This window comes from Pseudopipra pipra, chromosome 8, assembly GCF_036250125.1.
Source record: "Pseudopipra pipra isolate bDixPip1 chromosome 8, bDixPip1.hap1, whole genome shotgun sequence".
Classification (NCBI taxonomy): Eukaryota; Metazoa; Chordata; class Aves; order Passeriformes; family Pipridae; genus Pseudopipra; species Pseudopipra pipra.
Window position 1 is genome coordinate 7,297,454 of NC_087556.1, and position 21,499 is coordinate 7,318,952.

The 21,499-nt window shown below is 43.0% G+C and overlaps 1 protein-coding gene across 4 annotated transcripts; it reads left to right on the top strand.

The window, feature by feature from the left end:
* The first annotated feature begins 268 nt into the window (after positions 1-268).
* On the top strand, positions 269-21,274 carry SLC16A9 (solute carrier family 16 member 9). 4 transcript variants are annotated; one of them, XM_064662419.1, is made up of 8 exons: positions 308-419; positions 1,014-1,179; positions 5,615-5,673; positions 7,233-7,461; positions 16,201-16,344; positions 17,256-17,351; positions 19,116-20,024; positions 20,360-21,274. In XM_064662419.1, the coding sequence occupies exons 4-8, from the start codon at positions 7,266-7,268 to the stop codon at positions 20,536-20,538; spliced, it is 1,524 nt and encodes a 507-aa protein (XP_064518489.1). In that variant the 5' UTR covers positions 308-419; positions 1,014-1,179; positions 5,615-5,673; positions 7,233-7,265; the 3' UTR covers positions 20,539-21,274. The 4 variants fall into 4 exon arrangements, with proteins under 4 accessions (XP_064518490.1, XP_064518489.1, XP_064518488.1 ...); XM_064662418.1 differs by having other exon boundaries at positions 1,027-1,179; XM_064662420.1 differs by lacking the exon at positions 1,014-1,179 and having other exon boundaries at positions 269-419.
* Positions 21,275-21,499: the final 225 nt, after the last annotated feature.

Below are 21,499 nucleotides of genomic sequence, written 5' to 3' on the forward strand. Positions count from 1 at the left end.
GCGGGGGCAGCCGGCAGGCGGGACACAGCGGGGAGCGGGGGCGGCTCCCGCCCGGCGCCGGGCTGGGCACGACCCTCGGCCGGGGACCCGCGTCCGCCTCGCCCCGGAGAGCGCGGGGCGGGGGGAGGCGGCGTGGCCGGGGTCTGCCCGCGGAGCAGGAACGGGACCGGGATCAAGGCAGGGTCGGCGGCGGAGGTGAGTGCGAGCGGAGCGGCCGCCCCCGGAGGGGCGGGGGTCGGGGCCGCCCCCCCGCCCCGGGGCTGCGGGCGGAGGCGGCGGCGGCCCCCGGCGGCTCCTCCCCCGCCCGAGTTACAACCGGTTCGTGCCGGCCGAGGCTCGCCCGCCGCGCCGGGATGCGGGGCTGTCCCGGCTCCCGGGGGCGGCTCCTGCCCCCCGCCCCACGGGCCGCCCGCCCGCAGGTAACGGGGACGCGGGGATCGGGTGGGGGGCAGCGAGGGGGCCGGGCCGGTCCGGGCCGCGGGGAAGGTCGGACGGAGGTCTGGGAGGGAGCTGCCCCGGGGCCGGGGCGGGCCGGTGTCCCCGAGGGGGCTCCGCGCGGTCTCCACAGCTCCTGGATTCGGCAAAGGGGCAGGCGCGGGACGTGCCGCCGTCCCTGGCGCCCGCCGGGGCGGCCGCATCCCCTGCGGTGCCCATCGACGTCCGCCCCGCGGTGCAGACCGCGGGCACCCCTCGGCGTTGGCTGTGGGGGCCTCCCGGTGTTCCCTGTTGGCATCCAGCGGGCACTGGGCGCTGTGGGGCATCACCACCTGCCGCGGGCACGTGGCAGCGGGCGCCCGTGGCCACCGGTGCGTGCCCATCCCGGGCGCCCTTTGGCATCTGGGAAGCTGCGGCTGCCCGGGAGCGGGGCCGTGCGGCACGACCTGTCTCTCCCTGTGTGTGGCATCGGGGCGGCGAGGGCGACCTTCGGTCACCTCATGGTGCGCGTCACTGGGCGGATGAGCGATTGCCGTCGAAACTGGTCTGGAGGTAGAAGGCGTCAATGTGTAACGCAGTGCTCCGGAGCAGGGCTGTGGGCTGGCCCCGGAGGGCGTGGGGAGAGGCGAGGCGAGGCGAGCCGGGGTCTATAAGAGGCCATCCATCCCCACGGAGGACTTGGCCAAGGAGCACGGACCGGTTGAGGGAGCGGATGCCGACGGGAGCCCTCGCAGGTTGTGATGGGTAAGGCGATGCACACCGCGCTCTCGTCCTGCAGAGGACTTCTCCTCTGGTAAATTGTGGTGGCTAGTGGTTTATAGCAGCGCCGGCTCTCGTCTGTCTGCATGGATGCATGCTAGTGTCCGACAGGCAGGTATACTTGCGGGGGGGTTTTCCATCCCCTCTGGGGCAGTGAAGCTCTGGAAACAGGTAGGACTGGTTCTGCTGAGCTGACAGATATGTACAAAGTTGGCTGGTTTATGCGCTGCCCCATAGATGCTTCTTTATGTGAACGGATTTTGCACAATAGAGAAACATTATTATGTCGTTGGTAAGTTTTGTTCTGGTATTTTGTTTTATTTTAAACTTCATGCTTCTCCCCTCATCAGGCAGCAATGGAAGGAAATGTTGATGGGCCTCTTGCTTAACTTACAAAGGTGCAATTAGAGAAGCATGAGAAGTAGGTAGACTTGAATGCTGAGAACTTGAAGGGAAATATATATATACTCAGTGTGAAAGAACTTAAATACTTGAACATGGGAAGCTACTGTAGTTAGACATCAAAGTCTGATGCCATCCAAGTACAGATGCATCTTTTTCAGTGAATTTAATACAATGCTCTTGCTGTCACATCAGTATATGTGCAGGTGTTTGGATATGATGACTGTGTTAAAAACAACCATAGTGCATCATGGCCACTCTCATGCTTTAGGTGTTACTTGCCAGCTAAGGGTAGCAGAAACTTCAGATGATAATGGCAAGAACTTCCCTGAAAAATAAATGGAAATTTACAAGAAATCTGATTCAGCTCAAAAAGAGGGAATCTTTTTGGCTGGTACCGGCTTCATTTGTACCAGTGCCTTGCAAAACTGGACTAGCCAAGTGTTAATCATGCAGTGTTTCTGCTGACATTGGCTTTCTTTGCAGCCATGTGCTGCTCACAGAAAGCAGCACACTTACCCAGGCTCTGGTTGCACAAATAGCAAACTGGAAACAATCACATTGCTACTGTCTTTCTCAAGATTCCCTTTGCCACAGATTAATACAAGTTTCTGTGCTGAGGGCTAGTGTTTCAGTTGTACTCTTGTTCTTTTTTTGTTGCTCATCTGTCATCTTTCAGCCAAATTTTAAGATTTATAGAAAGAGAACTCATTATTGTGATAATGCTGCTCAGAGAAAAGCAAACAGTTGCAGCCAGACACCTCTCTCTTTCCACATTAAAATTGTTGTTCAGTTTGTTCTCTAGGGTTTCTTTTTGTTGTGGTTGGTAAAGGCTTTCACCAAGCAGCTCTCTTCCTCTGATTCTTATTCGCAGTGAGTACAACTCACTGAAAAGCTTTCTCTGACCAAACTTCAAATTGCTGTTTAATTCTTTATGCTTCATGTCTAGATTTCAGTATTTTTAATGTAATGAGGTTTCCTGGAATCTGAAACAATATCCCTAGGTTTTGTGAAAGGGAAGATTTGTGAAATCGTTCCCACCTGAATCTTAAACCCAGGGTTGTTTGTCTGTTTCCAGGATCACACAAGTCTTCCTAGTTGGCTCTAAGATAAAACTATTGAGCTCTCTCTTCTGTGTGGGCTTCTGCTTCTTTATTTTTGGTGGCCACATTTATCTGTGCAGTTTGTGTCCTTCTTTCACACAGATAGAAAATAGTAAGAGGCTCTTTGGATCCCTCTCAAGTTGATGCACAGATTCAGTGCCTATGCAAGTGGTGTTGGGAGTAGCAAGGGTTTAATTTCCTCTGTCAGTTCTTGTTCCTCCTACTAAGCTATTATAGTATAACTTGTCATTTTCAGGGAAGCATTAAACACTGTGCCAGTAGAAAGTGGATTGATATTCACAGTCCCAGCAGCAGCTTGGTCAACAGGGACATCTTTAACTATGTATTGTAGCAGAGGGCTCTGGGGAACAGGCTCCTCACACAGGTCTGGCACCTCTTGGGCTCTCTGCAGGAGGGGCTTTGTGCCTTCAGGGGAGTTAGAAAATACATCTCAGTTTAGGTAATAGGCACACAGCAGTGTGAGGAGCAACCTGCAAGAAAGGGAAGGGAAAGCCAGGTCACATCAGTCCTTAAAAACAGATTCTGGGAATTTATAGTTCTGTTATGCCTTTGAGGATCATTTCGGGGGGGGGGAAATGATGGTGTTTTTTACTTTTTGCTTGACAATTGCAGATGGTAAATGGCTTGAAGCATTTAAAAAATAGGGATGATTTTGATGCCTAAAATTTTCTTATTTAGCTAGAAGATGCAAAAGAGATCTGTGGTGCAAAACAGATGTCAGGATGTAGAGGGTCAGCTCTTTTGCTGCCATAAATTGGGAGCAGTTGGTTGAAGTCAATAATGCTGTGCAGTGTTGCAGCAGATGAGGAACGAATCCAGAGGTTTTTCAGTCTTTCTATTAGAAAAGACTATGTGACCTAAGTCTACAAGAACTTTTTTCCTCTCCTGCTCTGTCCTTGCTTCCTCTCCATCAACTGTTTAGCAGAACTGAACTCAAAAGTTGTCTTTGTGCCAAATTTTAGGGCATCGATATAGTGGAAATCAATATAACAGTGTTTTTTTCCTAAAAGTTACTTTTTAAACAAATGAGTTGAAGTTATTTACTGTCTACCTCCATTATTTACCTGAAAACTTCCTTGCTTTGTCTGAGCGTCTGTTGTTTAAGCAGTTACCTATTTCCACTATTTTTTTACTCTTAGGCAAGGACAAAACAAGGTGAATGATAGAATCATAGAATCAGCCGGGTTGGAAAGGACTTCTGAGATCATCAAGTCCAACCCTTCTTTCCCCCCTGGAAATCCAGTCCAGGTTTTCCCCCATTCCGTACTCCAGAAAAATCCAGTCCGGGTTTTCCCCATTCCATACTCCAGGCAAAATCCAGTCCGTGTTTTCCCCCATTCCATACTCCAGACAAAATCCAGCCCGGGTTTTCCCCCAGCCCCCCAAAGCGCCCCCGGGATGCCCGGACAGAGGCACCAAGGTGTGAACCCCCCAAGGTGACACCAGAACAGTGTTTTATTTATTGTAACAAACACGGAGGATCACGATGCAGTGAATTACTTCCAAAAAATCAGCCATAACCCTTGTAATTACACAGGCATGCAAGGAGTAAATGCAGTACAGCAGCGTGCATCAGGCACTGGTGTCCATCTCAGACTGCTGTGAAGCAGCCACGTTACTGTATCAGTTTCAGAATGTAATGGGGATGCAGAAACAGGTGTGATGGCTTTTAAGAGAGCCCTAGAGAAGTGTTCTACAAAGGGTAGATCAGTGAAGCACAAATTTATTGCTGTCTCAGACTGCTACTCAGTCTACAGCTCAAAGATGTCGAGGGAGCTGGTTTTGTAAAGATAGTTCCACATAAATGTTTCATTAGCAACACATACCTCCTCAACATGTTGGCTAAAGGACAAATTAAACATCAACAAGAAAGTCAAAACTTATTTGTCTTCTAAAAGACCAGTATCTATATCCTAAATAAAACACGTCATCTTACCAAAGGGTAGCTGAAGATTAGAGATTTGGAAGATCCCTAAATGGGTTCCTATGACCTGGGATGTTTATTTATGTATTTTATCTCGCGATTATGTGTATCCAAAACACATGGAACTGCCCAGAGAGGAGGGAGCAGAACCTGGGACTTTCTCTTGCTCAGACATCACTAGGCAATAAATTGAAGGACTTCCACAAGCTCTCCATGAACTTCTCCTGAGACACTAGAATGCCCAGTGAGCATAGCTCCTTTTCCCATAGCTTGGAATTAAGTGGAGGTTAAAAGACCTGCTACAGGTCTTTTAACCTGTAGCACTGACTGTGATTCTTCTCAAAGACAGGGAGTAATTATATTCCACACATCCTGGGGAAGTGCATGGAAAGATGCATAGGTCAGCTCTTGGTGACGGTGTTCAAATAGCTCAAATATTTTGTGTAGAAATATGGGGATCCCCTTTTGTACAAAGGTTAGTGTTATAAGAAAGTACCTATAAGCAGCTTTTTAATACTTCAATGTGTTATGGTATAACTTCTGTCTATCCCAGCTGTCACCCTTGCATCTCCTGGGATAAGAGACACTCACCAGATATTGGAGTAAGTCAGGGCTTACATTTCAAACTGAAGCAAATAACTTTGTAATGTTTATAACTGGGAATACTGTCTCTTGAAGGACAGTCAGTGTGTTAAAACTGTAAATCATTCCCAAAGGCCCTAGAATGTCAAAATTTATTTCACATTAGTAGATAATGTTGTTACTTTGAGGCTCAAGGCTGCTGTCAGCTATTAATTAATGTCAGGGGATCAGTACTTGTCCACTGAAATAACTTGATTGCCTCTGAAGTTCCTCTGAAAAGATATTAAAAAGAGGAAATCTAATGTGAGGCCGCCATTTTTTCAGAGTTGTGTTCACTGTTCCAGTGATACTTTGGCTGAAAACTTGCTTTGTTGTTCTTTTTCTGCAGGTAGTTGCCACGTGAAATTACATTTGTAGGAAGCTGAAGGACTTCTTTTGTCATCATCTGTAAGTGCCTATCTTCAAAGTAACACTTAAGTGCATCTGTAAACTAGAACTTGTCTTTTTCACGTCTCTACACAATCATTCCTCAAAATTTTATACTGTAGGTTTTTTGTAAGTTTTCCATGCAAATTCTAAAAAACTGCCCAAGGATAGAGTGTGAGGAGCTTGAATGGAAATTCTCTTATTGCCTACTTGTTTACACCATTGCTTTCATACAGCAGCAATTTTTTTTCCACTTCCTTCGGGTTGTAAGTCAAAAAGGCAGTGCAATACATTTATTTTTCTGCTTTGCCTCTTGGGAGTCTCCCTGAGCAGAGCTGTTACTGCAGCAGTCTTAGTGCGTAAGCTGCAGCGTGAAGATGGTCCTTGAGAATATCTCATGAAGAAAACAGGGTAAGATCTTATCTGTTTCTATCTTTCAGGGTAAAGGAAATAAAATTGTTTGAGATTCATACGTCTGGTTAGTGACAGAGCCAGGAACAGGGTACAGGTTGTGTGATCTTCACTTCTCGCTGTAGAGAGGGGAGGGCAGGTTAGTTGTGTGCACAGGGGGACTCACTGTATCACTGGAGTCATCCAAACTCTAAAGCAATGCAGCTAGGAAAACCTTTTAAATTATTTGGTTTTAGAAGTATCCACAAACGAGCCTTGAGAAGGTGTGAGGATGGTGGGTTACTTAAAGCCATAAATGCACAGGAACAAGGTGGTATTTATGGAGTCCAGGAAGTGATTGCCAGTTTGGGGAAGGGTGCTGTGTGCCAGCTGCACAGAGGGCAGACACTGTAACAGGTTATAGCAGATTTTTGTGTGCATGTTTAGTGCTGTCATGTCTTGGCATATAAGCCACACCTGTACACAGTTTAGAACACACTTCACTAATATATACTAAGTGATTTTTGGATGCAACTTTCTCTTTGTTGACAGACCAGAGTGCTAAACTGTTGCTAGTCTTCCTCTTGGCCTGTCCCTCCCAGAGTACACTATCTGGTGGCAAACACCCTGCTAAATTTCAAGACCCTATGCTGAGATGACAACTAAGTAGAAATTTTTTACTCTTTTTTTTTCTTCTTTTTTTTTTTTTTTTCATCTTTAATTGATATTTTTATACTTGACTTTTTTTTTTTTTTTAATCTGAAGTTGTTTAATTGGAATTGTTTTATACCTGTAGGTTTTCTTGTGTTTTAAGCCTATGTGCTTCACTGAGGATATCCATGGTATTGACAGCTGGGGACCATGTGGTTCTCTTGTTGAACTGTGGCAGATATTAATGGCTGAGGTCCTCACAAAGCCTATTTAACATTCAGTAAATGAAATGTTCCCTTCTCTGTAATACAGTACTGATGCGTGTACGACTTGTCATGCTTTGTGTACTGTCTCTATTATTCAGAAGGGGTAGAAGTACCAAATGGTACTGTAATTTCCATTGCTGTGTTGCTTCTGTTTCTTGGAGGATGGTTGAAATAACCCTCTGTTGGGATGTGTGCTTCTCTGCCCAGCTCACCTGTGTCAGCACACTCGCTCAGTCACGTTTCTGATCCTCTGTCCGGGTTTTGTTTGCACAGGTTCTGCCCGTCCCTCTACACTCCTCTGACAAGATGGTATTTCAGAAACCACCCGATGGTGGCTGGGGCTGGGTGATCGTTCTCGTTTCCTTCTTCACCCAGTTCCTGTGTTATGGATCACCGCTGGCGGTGGGAGTCTTGTATTTAGAATGGCTGGATGCCTTCGGAGAAGGGAAAGGCAAGACTGCTTGGGTTGGATCCCTAGCAAACGGAATCGGATTGCTTGCCAGTAAGTGTAGAAACAGTATCTGTCTTAAATTGGAACCCTTCCAATAGATGCTTTTGTCTGTGTGTGCTTTCGGAATTGTATCAAAGACAGCTGCACGTGGTAGAATGAGGATGCTGCATTTTTGTTTTGGGTCAAGATAGGTAAGAAAATTACATTTACAGTTCCGCTATGCATAAAGCAAAGCAACATAATGTTAAAAGAGCAGTAAAAATACTCCCCTTAAAAAATTAAAAATTTTTGTATTTGAATAAACTAGAAGAACCAAACTCTGGGAATGAAAATTTTGTGGATGGGATTTCTTTTTTTTTAATGAGGCTTTAATACTAACATTAGCATTAGTATTTTAAAATCAGAACAAACTGTTAATCTGAAATGGTTCAGGTGCTTTATGAAAAACAGTCAATTAATAAATCAGTTACTAATTTTTCAGCTCTAGGGGTAAACCTGCCATTTAGGGTGAGTGAGGGCTCCTTTCCACTGTGTCTTTGAGAAAAAACTCCCTTTGAAGCCTGGAAAGTTATGGGTAGCACTAGCATTAAAAAAAAAACGTTACTGGAAGCTTTTCTTTAATAAGACATTGTCAGTTGAGGAACAACAGCAAGGTTTAGGGAAATAAAACACCACCTTGAAATTCTGTAGGTCCAGTTTGTTGCTTTAATATTGAGCACAGATGTTGTACTGGGTCAAATCACTAACTTCTGTTTTTCAGAGATTCACCATGGGAACTATTATCTTTTTGCTGAATCTGGAAAAAATTGCCTGTCAGCAGAGCAACTGCTATGGGCAAAAGCAATTATGTAGCTCAGTGGACAAAATGCAGCTCAGGATTCCGAGGACTATCTCCTTAAAAGAAAGTAGATGTTCGGATAAGGACCTGAATGAAGACCACTGCTTTATATGACACTGTAACTGGCCAAATATTGGTGTCACATCTGTTAGGGTTTATATCATTAGGCAGAACAGGAATGGGCAAAGGCAGGTGGATCATTAACCACAAGAAGACTATATTCAGTCTCAGGGTGTAGATGGGTAAAGCACTGTAGACTGCTCTTCCATCATGCTTTTTTATTTTTCTGTATTAAGGGCTTTAACTCCCATTATTAGTGCATCAAGACCTAAATAAACTTGAGTGAGAGAGTGAAGTGGGAGGAAAATAAAGATAAACGAGGTAATTACTGAAGAAAAAACTGGACAGGAAGGAATTGCAAGAGAAGGTGTGAAGAAAAACCCTCTCCCTGGAGACCAGAAATCTATGGCTCTGATAAGAGCCTCAGCCCCCTTTCCTGTATGTCAGCACCATGTTTCCAGATTTCTTCGTGCCCTCTGTCTTGCTACTGTGAGCATCTGTCAGTGGTGTGCTTTGTAGCTGTGCTGGTTTGGGCTGGGGTAAGAGTTTAATATTCTTTAGTGGCTAGTATGGGGCTGTGTTTTGGATTTGTGCTGAACACAGGGTTGATAACGTAGAGATGTTTTTGTTATTGCTGAGCAGGGCTTACCCAGAGCCAAGGCCTTTTCTGCTGCTCATGCTGCCATGCCAGGGGTGCATGGGAAGCTGGGAGGAGACACAGCCAGGAAAGGTGACCCCAACTGACCAAAGGGATGTTCCAGGCCATATGACATCAAGCTCAGTGTATTAAGTGGGGTGAAGAATGGGGGATGTTTGGAGTGATGGTGTTTGTCTTCCCAAGTAACCATTATGTGTGATGGGGCCCTGTGCTCCTGGGCATGGCTGAACACCTGCTGCCCATGGGAAGCAGGGAATTAATTCCTTGTTTTGCTTTGCTTGTGTGTGTGGCTTTTGCTGTATTTCAACCCACGAGTTTTGCAGCTTTTACCCTTCCAATTCTCTCCCCAGTCCTGCTGGTGAGAGTGAGCAGCTGTGTGGTCTTGGCTGCTGGCTGGGGTTAAACCACGACAGCAGCAAATATAAACTTCTGTGACTGAATAATACAAATCAAAGGTGCTGTTGTAGCTGATTTTGGTATGGAATGATTGAATGAAATTTTGGCAAGTTAGGAGGAGTGCTGTCTGTCTATGTGTTCTTCCAGTTTGGCATTTGGAAGCTTAATAATCATTCCTACTTCTAATGCCTTCAAAAAAAAGTACAGCGAGGGCCTTTTAATTGCATTGATGTTATCAAAGTTGGCTGAAAACAAAATATATGTTCTGAGCTTTACCTGAAATTGAAGATCCCTCTTGTCTTATCAAACTGGGATATGACCTTAATGACAAATCTACTTTAAGTAAACTTGTTGAAGGGACAATGTAAGTGTTGTAACCGCTACCTAAAACTAGAATGCTTTTGACAAGCTACAGTTTTTCATGTAGATTTCATAGCAGGCCTTTTTCAGACCTAGTCACTAGGGTAAATATCATATGTGTTTTCAGAGCAAAACCATATAAATATAGGAAAAGAGAGCTTGCTTCTGTTCTTATTTCTCCTATTGCAGGTTCCAGTATTATAGACCAGGTGGGGCCGTTGTGTGTTGTAGCCTGTGTTAAGTAGATGATCAGGCTAACTGAATTTTTCTAAATTAACGTATTTTCATGTATATGAAAGGGTATTATCTGTAACTTAATAATCTTGCTGAACAAGCTGATTTCAGCAGCAATATTGCACGTAACAGGACTGCTTTATTCCAAAGTCCTCCTTCCTGTCAGAAGTCTTCTTGCCTTTTACTGTTCCTAAGTTTAATCATAGAATCATAGAATGGTTTGGGTTGGAAGGGACCTTAAAGGTTATTTCGTTCCACCCCCTGCCATGGGCAGGGACACCTTCCACTATCCCAGGTTGGTCAAAGCCCCATCCAGCCTGGCCTTGAACACTTCAGGGATGGAGCAGCCACAGCTTCTCTGGGCAATGTTCTCTTCTAGTGTTTGTTGCTTGTTCCTTTCTCCACCTTTATGTTGGTGTCCAGTCTCTGATGTAGTTATCCAAAGACATTTTTAAGTATCAATACTATTAAAACGATTCATGTTGCATACAGAAAATACTGTAATGCTCATTTGAATAAGAACATGTTTATTTGCTTAGTGCATTCTCCATTGCAAAACTTTTCCTCAGTAATCAATTTCCTCCTTGAAAGTATACAAACTTACGATAGGAGTTGCTTAGTTTAAGTTTTCATCTGATGAATGTTATTTTCAAGTGGTATATTTTGAAGTACCCCTGGATTAGTGTGATGGACGTCTACAAAATACAATCAAATTACTTCTAAATTTTCTTTAAAGCCTGTACCTTGATTCAGTCTTTTTGCCATTGACACAAAAGACTCCAACACTTTTAGTTAAGGCTTTTCTGGAGAGCCATTGACTCCTCTGTGAGCTCTCTTCAACTTAACATCACCTTTCTGAAGCTGTGCGTGCCAGACTGGAATAAGAATGGCACTTATTTATTTATTATCCACCATTATTAAATGGTGGATTTGCAGCTGCAGGCAGGAAATAAGTGAGTGTCCATTTTCTTAGGAAGACTTTTGTCATTGATAGCACCAGCAATCACGTTCATTAGTTGGCTTCTGTAACAAAGGTAGGTCCAGTGACTCTGCTGTGTTATTACTGTAATTTCACCAAAAAGAGGATGATACGTGTGGCATCTGGCATAGAAAAAGGTTCTGTGTGTCTCCCCCCTTCCCTCTGTACATGTAGTCTTAAACTTTTTTTTAAGCACCTGGTGCTGGTGAGCCCTTTCATGTTTACTGTGTTGGTATCCTTTCTGAAATGTTTACTTCTGACTTGCATGAGAGCTAAACTTAGACTGGAGACATAGAAACCCAGTTCAGCACCTTGTTTATTGGGATGAGTTTCCTGGCCTCCTGGTGTTCCATTTCTGTCCATTTGCTCACAGCACAGGCAGCGTTGCTAAGGCCAATGTCAGCTGGAAAAGGGAACGGGACAGGGACCTGGTTGGCTTGTTCCTCGCAGGATGACTTGGGCTGTGACTTTTTGTGACACGACCTGACAGTGCATTGGAAGAAATGAGCCTAAAACAGTGAAAGAAAAGCATCAGTGTTATTGTACAGGGCGGAGGTGAGACCTCCTCTACCAAGTGAGGTGTTATAACCTTGATCGGGCTACTTGGCTCCAGGGCTTGTTGCATATGAAGAAATTGGAAAAGCTCAGTATGTTTCCCCTACTAAAACAGGCTAGAGGAGGATATTTATGTACCTTCTTGAAGATCATGTGTTTGTTCTGCACCAAGTGTTCTTAATTTTACATCCATTTGGAGCCTGAAATTGAATTTGATCCATGTTAACACTTGTTAAAAGTAAAACAAAGACCTTGGCGCCTGTAATTGGCACCACTGCTGTTTATCCTGAGAGTTGACTTCACAGTATTTGGCGTAGGAGGAGACACCAGCAGTGTCTCCCATTCCTCCTTCCCTTCATTAATGGAGAAAGAACAAAGGGAAGACTCTCTCTTGTGAGGCATGTCTTGATAATTTGATGGGGTGTTTCTACTGATCTGAGGAATTCTGTGTTAAATGTTAAAAAAGCCTAATTTTGGGTTTTCAAGCAAAAATTTTACAATTCTAAAACTGCCTTTGCAGCATCTACTTATTTTTGGACCAAAACCTCACACATACATAGCCCCCATTGTAAAGTATGGAAGCTGTACATAGTTTTTGTGGAGGGGAGAGGGTGCCCCAAAGATTCCTCTGAAAAGGAGCCCAGTTATAGAATAACTTTACCAGAAAGGAGCAGTCTTTCCAATCACTTGGGTTGCTGTCCGGTGTAAAAAGCTTTTCTTCTCATCTATATTCATATCCAGACTACAAACATTTGGAGAATATTATGTTTATTATAACCAGGTTTTAAAAATGAACTTAATATGCAAAAATATTCCTGCACTCTGTCCAGTGGATTTTACGTGCAGTCCATGAGCGTTGCTTCTACTCTATGGTTTCAACAGGCTCGGACAGATACCAACACTAGGGTGGGTCAGATTAATGGAGGTGATAAGAAAAAGAACTCAGCTGTCCAATATTGTTTGTTTAGCAAAAGGTTTTGTGTGTGTATGAGATGAAGGAGGGAGGACCCTCGAGATGAGCAAGTGGAGGATGGGACTGTCGGTTTGCAGATTTCTTTTTTTCTCTTCATGTGAAAATATTGAGGAAGAGAGTGCTAGTTCTTGATGTCCATAAAAGAAACAACTTTGTACTTGTCAGGAGGTCAGCAGATTGTGGTAGTTATAAAGTTCCTCTGTGAGCAGCTGATGGTTTGTTTTCATGTCTCAGGAAGGACTCACTGTCACATCCAGGTCTCACTGAAGGTAAAGTCTTTTATTCAAAATAATAAAAATATCAATGTACAAATGAATCCTTCTAGGTGTTCTCCCTCTTTGGTCTGTCTGCATAAAGATCTACTGTGAAAACCCATATTCTTTCTGCTGCTGCTTCCCATTTTGTCTAGGGATCTTCTTGACTGCTCCCCTGCAGAGCCTGATAATTGTGTCACTGTCTGCTGAGCTGTGACAGGTCGTGTCAGAGGATCAGTGCTGGCTGCTGAGTCTTTCCTCCTAGAGTTGGCTATCATTCTTATCAACTGAGCTGGTATCTTTTTTTGATAGAGTTTGGTCTAGTTTTAAGATGCATCATTTGGAAAGGAAAAAGCCCCAGAGATTTTATTTGTAAAAGAGGTAAATATTTATCAATGTCTTCAAATATTATTCTAATTCTAGTGCTAACCCCTGGAGTTGTTGGCAAACTGAACAAAATGCTGGCTTAAAAGCTATTTTTCATGCTTACTATTGAGGATTGCCACTGGGATTTTATTTTTGTGGTGTTCACATTACGGTGAGAAAGGATCTGTCTGAAAGAGAGTCAGCTAATGAAAACCCTTATGCTGCCTGAAGAGCTGTTTCTTATGTGGCTGTACATAGACTCCTGTATTCCTCAGAACATCCACTTTGAACAAAATCCATGGGGCAGGAGTTCACAGAGCAAGTCTCAGTCCCACTCTGGGAAAGTTGGATTTTCACTGGAATTAAGTGCCTTGAACCCATTGTGCTTCAATTACTTGTAAAGAATAACATGTTTGTGTACAGTGAACTCCTGTGCAAATGCCATGGTAATAACTGAAGGTACTGTGCCTGGTGGAAAAAAAATGCCAGCTCTTTGGGAAATGGAGAAAGGGAAGGAATGCAAAGAGGCAGGGTAAAGAACAAAGAAGCTGGCTGTCATGGGGGTTTTCTTTTGTGACTTTTATTTTCTGGCAGTGTGAGGAGGGGACTGTAGTAGTGCCCAGCATGAAGGCGAAGATGGAGCTGTTTTTCTTCTCAACTCAGTGAAGAGTATAACCCAGAGAAGAATAATAACTATTTTAATACTTATACTGGTGCTCCTTCTTATAAACAGGGCCATTGCTGGGCTGCCAGATCTCTTGCTGTGTGAGATGGCAGAGTAATACTGAGCTTATTGGAGCAGGTTCTTCAGTTTTGTGCAGGTTGTTTTCCATATTGGAGCAAAAAGGTCTCTGTACTTTTTGTTCTTCTTTGGGATTAATTTTTTTAAGTGGGAGAAGCTGGAAGACCATCTCCTTGGACCCTGTCAGGGATGCTTTTGATGGTGTTCCAGTGGAGAATGTCCTTGTCAGGACATGAAGACATGTTTTTCAGCTCTGTGTCTCTCTTGTTCTGCCTTGGTGTCAGGTGGTCCAGTTTCACCTTGGATCAGTGAGGTGTGTACCAGTACCACCACCCCAGGCTGGACAGAGACCTTCTGAAAGTAGCTGTGTCAAAATACAGAGAGCAGGTGGAAGGGAAATACTGCTTGTTTTAACAAGGTATTGAGTCAGAAATAAAGAATAGAAAGAGGGCACATTCCCCTGCTTAATTGAATTATGTTATCACTACCTAATGTTCTTTTACTGTAGAAAAATTCTTATATAATACGGAGTCAATCCTTTGTTTATTTTTAAATCCTGTGGTTTTAGGAAGCATACCAACGTTAATTTGCCAGTTCTAGCAATTAATTCTAAGAATCAGCAACAATCAAACACTCTCAGCTTTTGTTCTCAGCAAGTTACTCTGCCCAAGTTACACTGGCCAGCTTTCATTCCCACAGCATGCTGACTCTTGAGTGGCAGCAAGTGCTTACATCTTCCTTTTTCATAGTTTCCAAAATCCAAATAAACCCTCCTTCTCCAGAACATTTTCTTGATTCCCTGTAACTCTGACTCTTTGCCTGGATAAGTCCCAATTCAGACTCGCTCCCCTTTGCGTTCCCGAGGCAGAAGCTCTTATGTAGGGCAAGAGTTCTGACCTGTCTGGTCTTTGAGGCTCATTTCACCTGCTGACGAATCTGTGCCCCTGCCTGCCAGAACTGCTTGTCCCGTGGCTGGTAACCACAGGGAAACCTTGCCTGCATTCCCAGCTGCTCGATCCCGTCTGCAAACCTAGGCAAGCACCATCCCTGGCTCCAACTGGTGTTTACCTCCTATCACCTCTCTGGGCTCGCCTCCCATCAGCTGGGAATGTCAGCCACGTGTGAGTCAGGGAGCTCTGACCTGAACAAACGGCACACTCCGAAATCACACTCCGAAATCACACTCTGAAATCTCTGCTTATGCGGATTGTATCCAGCGTGGAGTGTCTGTGTTTTGATGCAAAGGTGGCGAGGTGGTTTTGTTTGTTTGTTTGAAATAATGTTGGTCATCTGCTTATCTGACTGCTAATCTCAGAGCTGCTGAGTTTAGGATCATGGGGCTAATGTATAAGTTTATGTATGAATGCTTAGAACTGCAGGGTTTCAGATAGATTGTCTTTTGCAAGCCAAGTCCCTTGCTGGTTGCTTATTTATGCAGGGCACCAAGCTTGCATGCTACTTAAGACTAAAAGGTGTATTCCAGGTCACACAAGTGAAAATAAGTGCTTGTTCTACAATTTCTGTGAGGAGGGAACTGGCTGAGTAGAGGCAGGGTACAAATTCTGCCTCACTTTGTTCTTGTTTTGAAGAACTAAACAACCAAGAAATATTGGGGAGTTAAGAGAGGGAGAAACCTCTTCCAGATTTCATGAATGTTGCCCTGGATGTTCTCAAAGTGCCTTTTATTTTCTGTAGTTTTACAGCTGAAACCAAGATAGGTAGTAAAGAGTTATTTGGTACAATACTGACTAGCAGGTATTTAATTTCCTCAAAAATCAGGGAAGAGTACTGTTTGTATTTATCTATATATCAACAGATATTTCCTCTATGTAAGCACCAGGTGGCATTCTTACTGTGAATATGATCAGAAGTTACTGTTTTTCCATTTCAATTTTATAAATGTAATATCAGGATGAATGTATATAGTGCCTTTCTGAAGCACAGTTTTTGGGCTCCGTCAAAAAGAGCTTCTTGAAGCCTGGGTGATGGTCTGTCTTTGGTATCCCTGGATGAAGATTCTTTTCAGAACCTTTGTACAAGTCCTTAGATGTGTAGTGACAGCGTTACAGTCCAGTATGTATCCATCATCCCATGTTTAAGGAATGTTTTGCTCGCTCTTTCCCTCCCAGCCCTGGTACCCTTTCATGGTCTTGATATCAGTTTCTCCTTGTGCACAAATCCGACAAGCCTGACCTTGAATGTTTTTATAACCGACTGTTTCAAAGAACCCCGTAAAAATTAGTACTCTGAATTGTTATTTAATATAATTCTATATTTAAATAATTATCATAAGAAACATTTCCACAGACTGACATTTTAGAAATTCTTCCTGGTGCTGGTATTTACTAGGAATGTTTTTCCTGCTTTTCCTCTAGGTCCTGTCTGCAGTATATGTGTGTCATCTTTTGGAGCAAGACCAGTAGCTATCTTCAGTGGCTTTATGGTGGCCGGGGGCCTCATGATGAGCAGTTTTGCACCTAACATATACTTTCTATATGTTTCATATGGGATAGTTGTTGGTAAGAAATGCCTTCCCTTCATGTTGAGACTTAGTCTTGGTTATTTTGAGTCTCGGTTTATGAATATGAAATGGGAAACAGATTCACAGAGGCAGTGGTAGTCTGGTACTCGATTTATCAAGTACTTTACTTTTGGGCAGGGAGGGATGTTGCACAGGCAGGCTGTTACGATGTAGTGAAAGATGAAAACACTGTGCATATTCATCAAGGTTTGAAAACAGTTTGTCCTCTGTTGACACAATTGTAAGAGATGGAGAAGCTGAGGTTTTACCTAAGGGCTGGAATCAAGCAGGTCTTCTGCAGGCATGAAGGAAGTGCCAGTCTTAAAGGAATAACATCTCCTCTGCAGTCTGTCATGTACTCATTCTAATTTGATAAATTAGAGATCATTAGGGAGCAATGTTGTTCTCCACATAATTGGATTGAACCTAAAATGCTGTGCTAGAGGCATGAAAGTGCTGTTCTCCCAGCAAGTGGTGACCTGCCCCTGTGTGCTGCAGAGGGCTGCTGTGGGTGGCTGATCAAATTAACTGTGTCAGGAATTTGGGCACTTCTCTGGTCAGCAGGGACCCAGCATGGTGCTGGCCGGGCACGGTGCCCGTGGATGCAGCTCTGCTGAGTTCTGGGGCCACCCCCTGGGCTGAAAGCCTTGTAACCCTCCACACAGCACAGAACCTCAAACCCAGCCTGCTCCACGCGGGTTCAGCAGCCAGGGATGCTCAGGGGGAGGGAGATGGGACAGTGCAGCAGTGTAGTCACCCTGTCAGTGTGAGGCTGGTGTGGCTGGTGCTGAGCCAGAGTTAAGAGGTACCTCTGCACCCAGAGTACACTACTGTGTTACCTGAGGAATAACGAGGGGCACTAATTCCCAGAGGATGCAGCTTGCTTTATATCTAACTCTCTTTCTCAAGGTCTTGGATGTGGCCTTTTGTACACTGCAACAGTTACCATCACTTGCCAGTATTTTGACAAACGCAGAGGCCTTGCACTCGGTCTGATTTCAACAGGTATGGCTTTTAATTATCATTCTCTCTAACTTTTCAACTCTGATACAGCTACTGTTACCTTGGCAATAAAAAATGGGATTATATTTTTCTCAGTTACTTCCTGAAGTGCTTCATGAGTCAAAACATCATTAGTAATGAAGAGATAAATTCAGGCTTCAGATAAAATAGTAACTACACTTGCAGGTGTATGCCATGAGTTATCCATACAGATGAGAAAAGGATATTCACTCAAATAAAAGCAGACTCACGCATACCTTGGGCTGTGTACCATGGATAATAAGAGGGGAAGTGTTCCACAGAACACTCTTCTTACACAGGATCAGAGGTGAGAAGGAGATTGGAGGATATAAATACTGGATCACCATAACCTCACATTAGCTGCACATTTAAAGGAGTAGTTGAAATTTGGGCTTACATTTGTAATATTTTTTTCCTTTCCAGTCAAAAAGGAACTAAATTCTGAAGTATTCCAAAGGCTTATCCCAGCTTTTTTCATCCATGTATGTTGAAGTGATCCCAGAAAAATGGACCTCTGATAACACAAGGAAAATACTTTAAAGGATACTGAGCAGTCTTTCTTACCCTCTCTCTGGGCCTTTAGGTTGTGTGATGTTGTACACCAAGAAGAATTAATGTAGGATAGATAATAAAGAAGGATAATAAAGTAGGAACTGTTAAAGACAGCTGCTGTCCCATGCCTTGTTTTCCAGATTGTATGGAGTCTCCCCTCTGATCTGTAGCTGTCAGTGAGGAGAGGCATGGTCAGTATAGGAGTTGTGAGATACTGATACCAGACCCACACCATATTTGTATAAGGGAACTTCTGCAGAAATGTTTCTTGGAATCATTTTCAGGGGCTTTTGTTAGGATTCCAGGTAGTTTGCCATAAAATCTGATCTTATTGAGCCCTGGTTAATTTTAGTACCTGGAAAACAAAACAAGTATGAATTTTCTAATTATTTTTTCCTATGTTTAGCACCAAACTATATAAATGGCTCTTCTATAACCTAGATACAGTCTTCACCAAATCATTTTAAAGTTTGTCTTTAAATTGACTTGAAGAACCAATGCTCTGTATTTGTGGGAGGACATCCATTGATTACAATGGGTCTCTGTTCACTTCATCAAAAAGCTTTTTCTTTAAATTAGTGGGATTGCTTTAAATGCTTGTGCTCATAGTAATTGCTTACTCTTCAGTGTTTCCTTTGGAATTGCCAAATTCCTCAAGTGCATGTTTAGTCCTGTAGAGCTTCAGAGCTGTCTTTGGAATAAAGTCCCACCGGGTGAGCCCCACTTCTTAAACACCAGGCAGTCAAGGGCTTTTTCTAAAAGGGCTCTTGGTGAACCCCTGGTGTCTTCCTGCCTTAGAGGAGAAAGGTGGCAGTGAGGAGGAGAAAGGGGAAAATGTTGAGGCGTGAAATTCTGTGTTAACTCAAAATGGTACCTGAAGGGACACATGTATGTGAGTGCATGGCAAAAGGATGGCTTAATAGTTCTTTTATGTTTTTGATCTTACTTGTTTCTAAAGTGCCTGCTAGTGCTAATGGCAATAAGTTGTTCAGATTTTTGTGGATACTCAACAAAGAAACTGTAACTTCAAGCAGGATGATGACTTACCAGTTCTTTGGATGGAGCAGAGAGGAGCACAGATGACTTACCATTCCTGTGATAGTGTATTCGTAGCTGCTAAATTGTATAAGTTTGTTAGTGTTGAAGGATGTTCTCAGTTTTTCAGTTAAAACTGATCTTATTTTCCTCTTATAGGCTCAAGTGTTGGACTCTTCATATATGCAGCATTACAAAGAGAGCTTATCGAGCTATATGGACTGGATGGTTGTCTGCTAATAGTTGGTGCTCTGTCTCTAAATATATTAGCATGTGGCAGCCTAATGAGACCATTGGAGTCATCAGGTTCTCCTCCACCGGAAAAACCATGTGTAGACAAAGTCCCAGATCAATATTTTGTTTACCATGAAAAAGAAAAGACTGTTGAAGAAAATATAAGCATCCTTGAAAAGGGCTACATTGATGAAAAATGTGTGAACAATGTGCTTGACTGCAAACAGGATAGCGTTTTAAATAAGAATGTATTGAGCTCAATAAATGTAAATGAGAAAGACACTTATAAAAAGAAAGTTGTAGAACAGACAAACTTCTGCAAGCAACTTGCCAAAAGGAAGTGGCAGCTCTATTTGACCTACTGGAAGGAAACCATGGTTCTTTTTAAGAACAAAGTATTTTCAGCTCTCTTTGTTGCCATCTTGCTCTTTGATATTGGTGGATTTCCTCCTTCTCTGCTCATGGAAGATGTAGCAAGAAGTGCAAACATTAATGAAGATGACTATTATATGCCCCTCATTTCCATTATTGGCATTATGACTACTGTTGGCAAACTTATTTTAGGAATACTGGCAGATTTCAAGTGGGTTAACACTTTATATCTGTATGTAACTACCTTATTAATGACAGGATTGGCCTTGTTTGCAATTCCATTTGCCAAAAGTTACCTTACATTAGCAATGCTTTCTGGGATTTTGGGTTTTCTGACTGGGAACTGGTCAATTTTTCCATATGTAACAACAAAGACTGTGGGAATTGAGAAGCTGACTCACGCATACGGGATATTGATGTTCTTCGCTGGACTTGGAAACAGCCTCGGACCACCAATTGTAGGTAAGGTTAAGGTAGATAGTATAAACTGAGTGTGAGCTGGTCAAGACCAGACAGAATTAATTTGCATGTGAGTAGTTCTGGTTGGCCCTAATAATAATAATGGAAAGGTGAAATCAAAATCTTCAACAAAACTTAGAGCCTGTTTGGCTTGAGCTGGCCATCTGATTGTGTGCTTGTTTCAGCTTTGATGAAAAGCACGTTTCATGTCTAAGTGGTCCAACTGTTATAGGTTTGCCTTATTTTATTTTATTTTTCTGTGGTGTTTCTCTAAGTTAACAGTGCTGTGTTACATTTAACTCCTCAGTGATGCACTTCTCTCTTATTCTCGCCCCCAGGTTGGTTTTATGACTGGACGCAGGAGTACGACACCGCGTTCTATTTCAGTGGCTTTTGTGTCTTACTGGGTGGATTTCTCCTACTGTTGGCAGCGTTGCCCTGCTGGAATGCCTGCACCAACCAGAGCTCAAAGCTGCCTCCAAATACTTACTCCTACAAAGTTGCATCTAGCGCTTAGGTGACAACTGGAAAACACTTTGCGCCTTTTTATATTATATAGCAAAGTATTTTAGTAATTTTCCACTTATTTATGAAGCCCACAAATCCTCTTCTACTATAAAAATTCCATTGTTGCTTGTTCTTGTTGTTCAGTTCCTTCTTCTTCTTTTATTTCTTTTTTTTTAAATGTTATTTTTAAGAACAGTCTTATTTTGTCTACTGTGCACTGTGTTTCCAGCCTTTGTCTGCTGTAATTTCCTTTTACCCTGTAAGGGGTATGTTCTGCTGTATTATCAGCTGTACTTTTTTTTAAGGGGGATGGTGTGGAGGGGTGAAAACTTTGAAGCAAAAATGAAGGCCTGTTCCTTATGGAAGAAGGTTGGCATTTCTGTCACCTTTTCTAGGTCTCCAAGTTGCACAGTCAGGCTTTACAAAACAAAAATTTGCCTTATTAGAATGTAATACTGTGGCAAGGTGCTTTTAACATCATGCTTAGATTAACTTTCTGTCTTTTTAAAGTCTGTGCAATTTACAATGAAGTGCCAATTGCAGGAGGGAGAAGAGGGGAAACAAATCAACCTTATGTTGCATAACTGAAGTGAACATTATGATGAAAGTAAAGATTCTTACTACCACTACAACTAAGAACTGTGTTTATAAATATTGCACATTTTGTGAAGTCTGTTTATAAAACTGTTGAACCAAAAAGTTTTAAACCAAGGAATAAATGTGATTGTTGAAACCGTGAAAAGAAATGCTGACTTGGTTATGAAAGTTCTTAATCTTTAGATCAAAGTTGGAGATGTGCTCACAGAAGCCTACAGGTGAGTGTTTCTAAGTCAGTCACCCATGGTCTGGAGGTACTGGGGGCGCCTCTTGTTGCAGAACCACAGTTTAGTGGGTTGAACCTACTGCAGAGAGCTAAATAGTAGAGCTTGCAACAAATTAGACCTGATGAGAAAAGGGAAAATGTGACAGCA

Bases quoted from the DNA above. Each gene is read 5' to 3' on its own strand.
- SLC16A9 (XM_064662420.1), top strand. From the start codon at position 7,266: ATGGTATTTCAGAAACCACCCGATGGTGGCTGGGGCTGGGTGATCGTT. The intron at 16,345-17,255 runs GTAAGAAATGCC...CTCTTTCTCAAG, and splicing joins TTCATATGGGATAGTTGTTG to GTCTTGGATGTGGCCTTTTG. The intron at 20,025-20,359 runs GTAAGGTTAAGG...TCTCGCCCCCAG, and splicing joins CCTCGGACCACCAATTGTAG to GTTGGTTTTATGACTGGACG.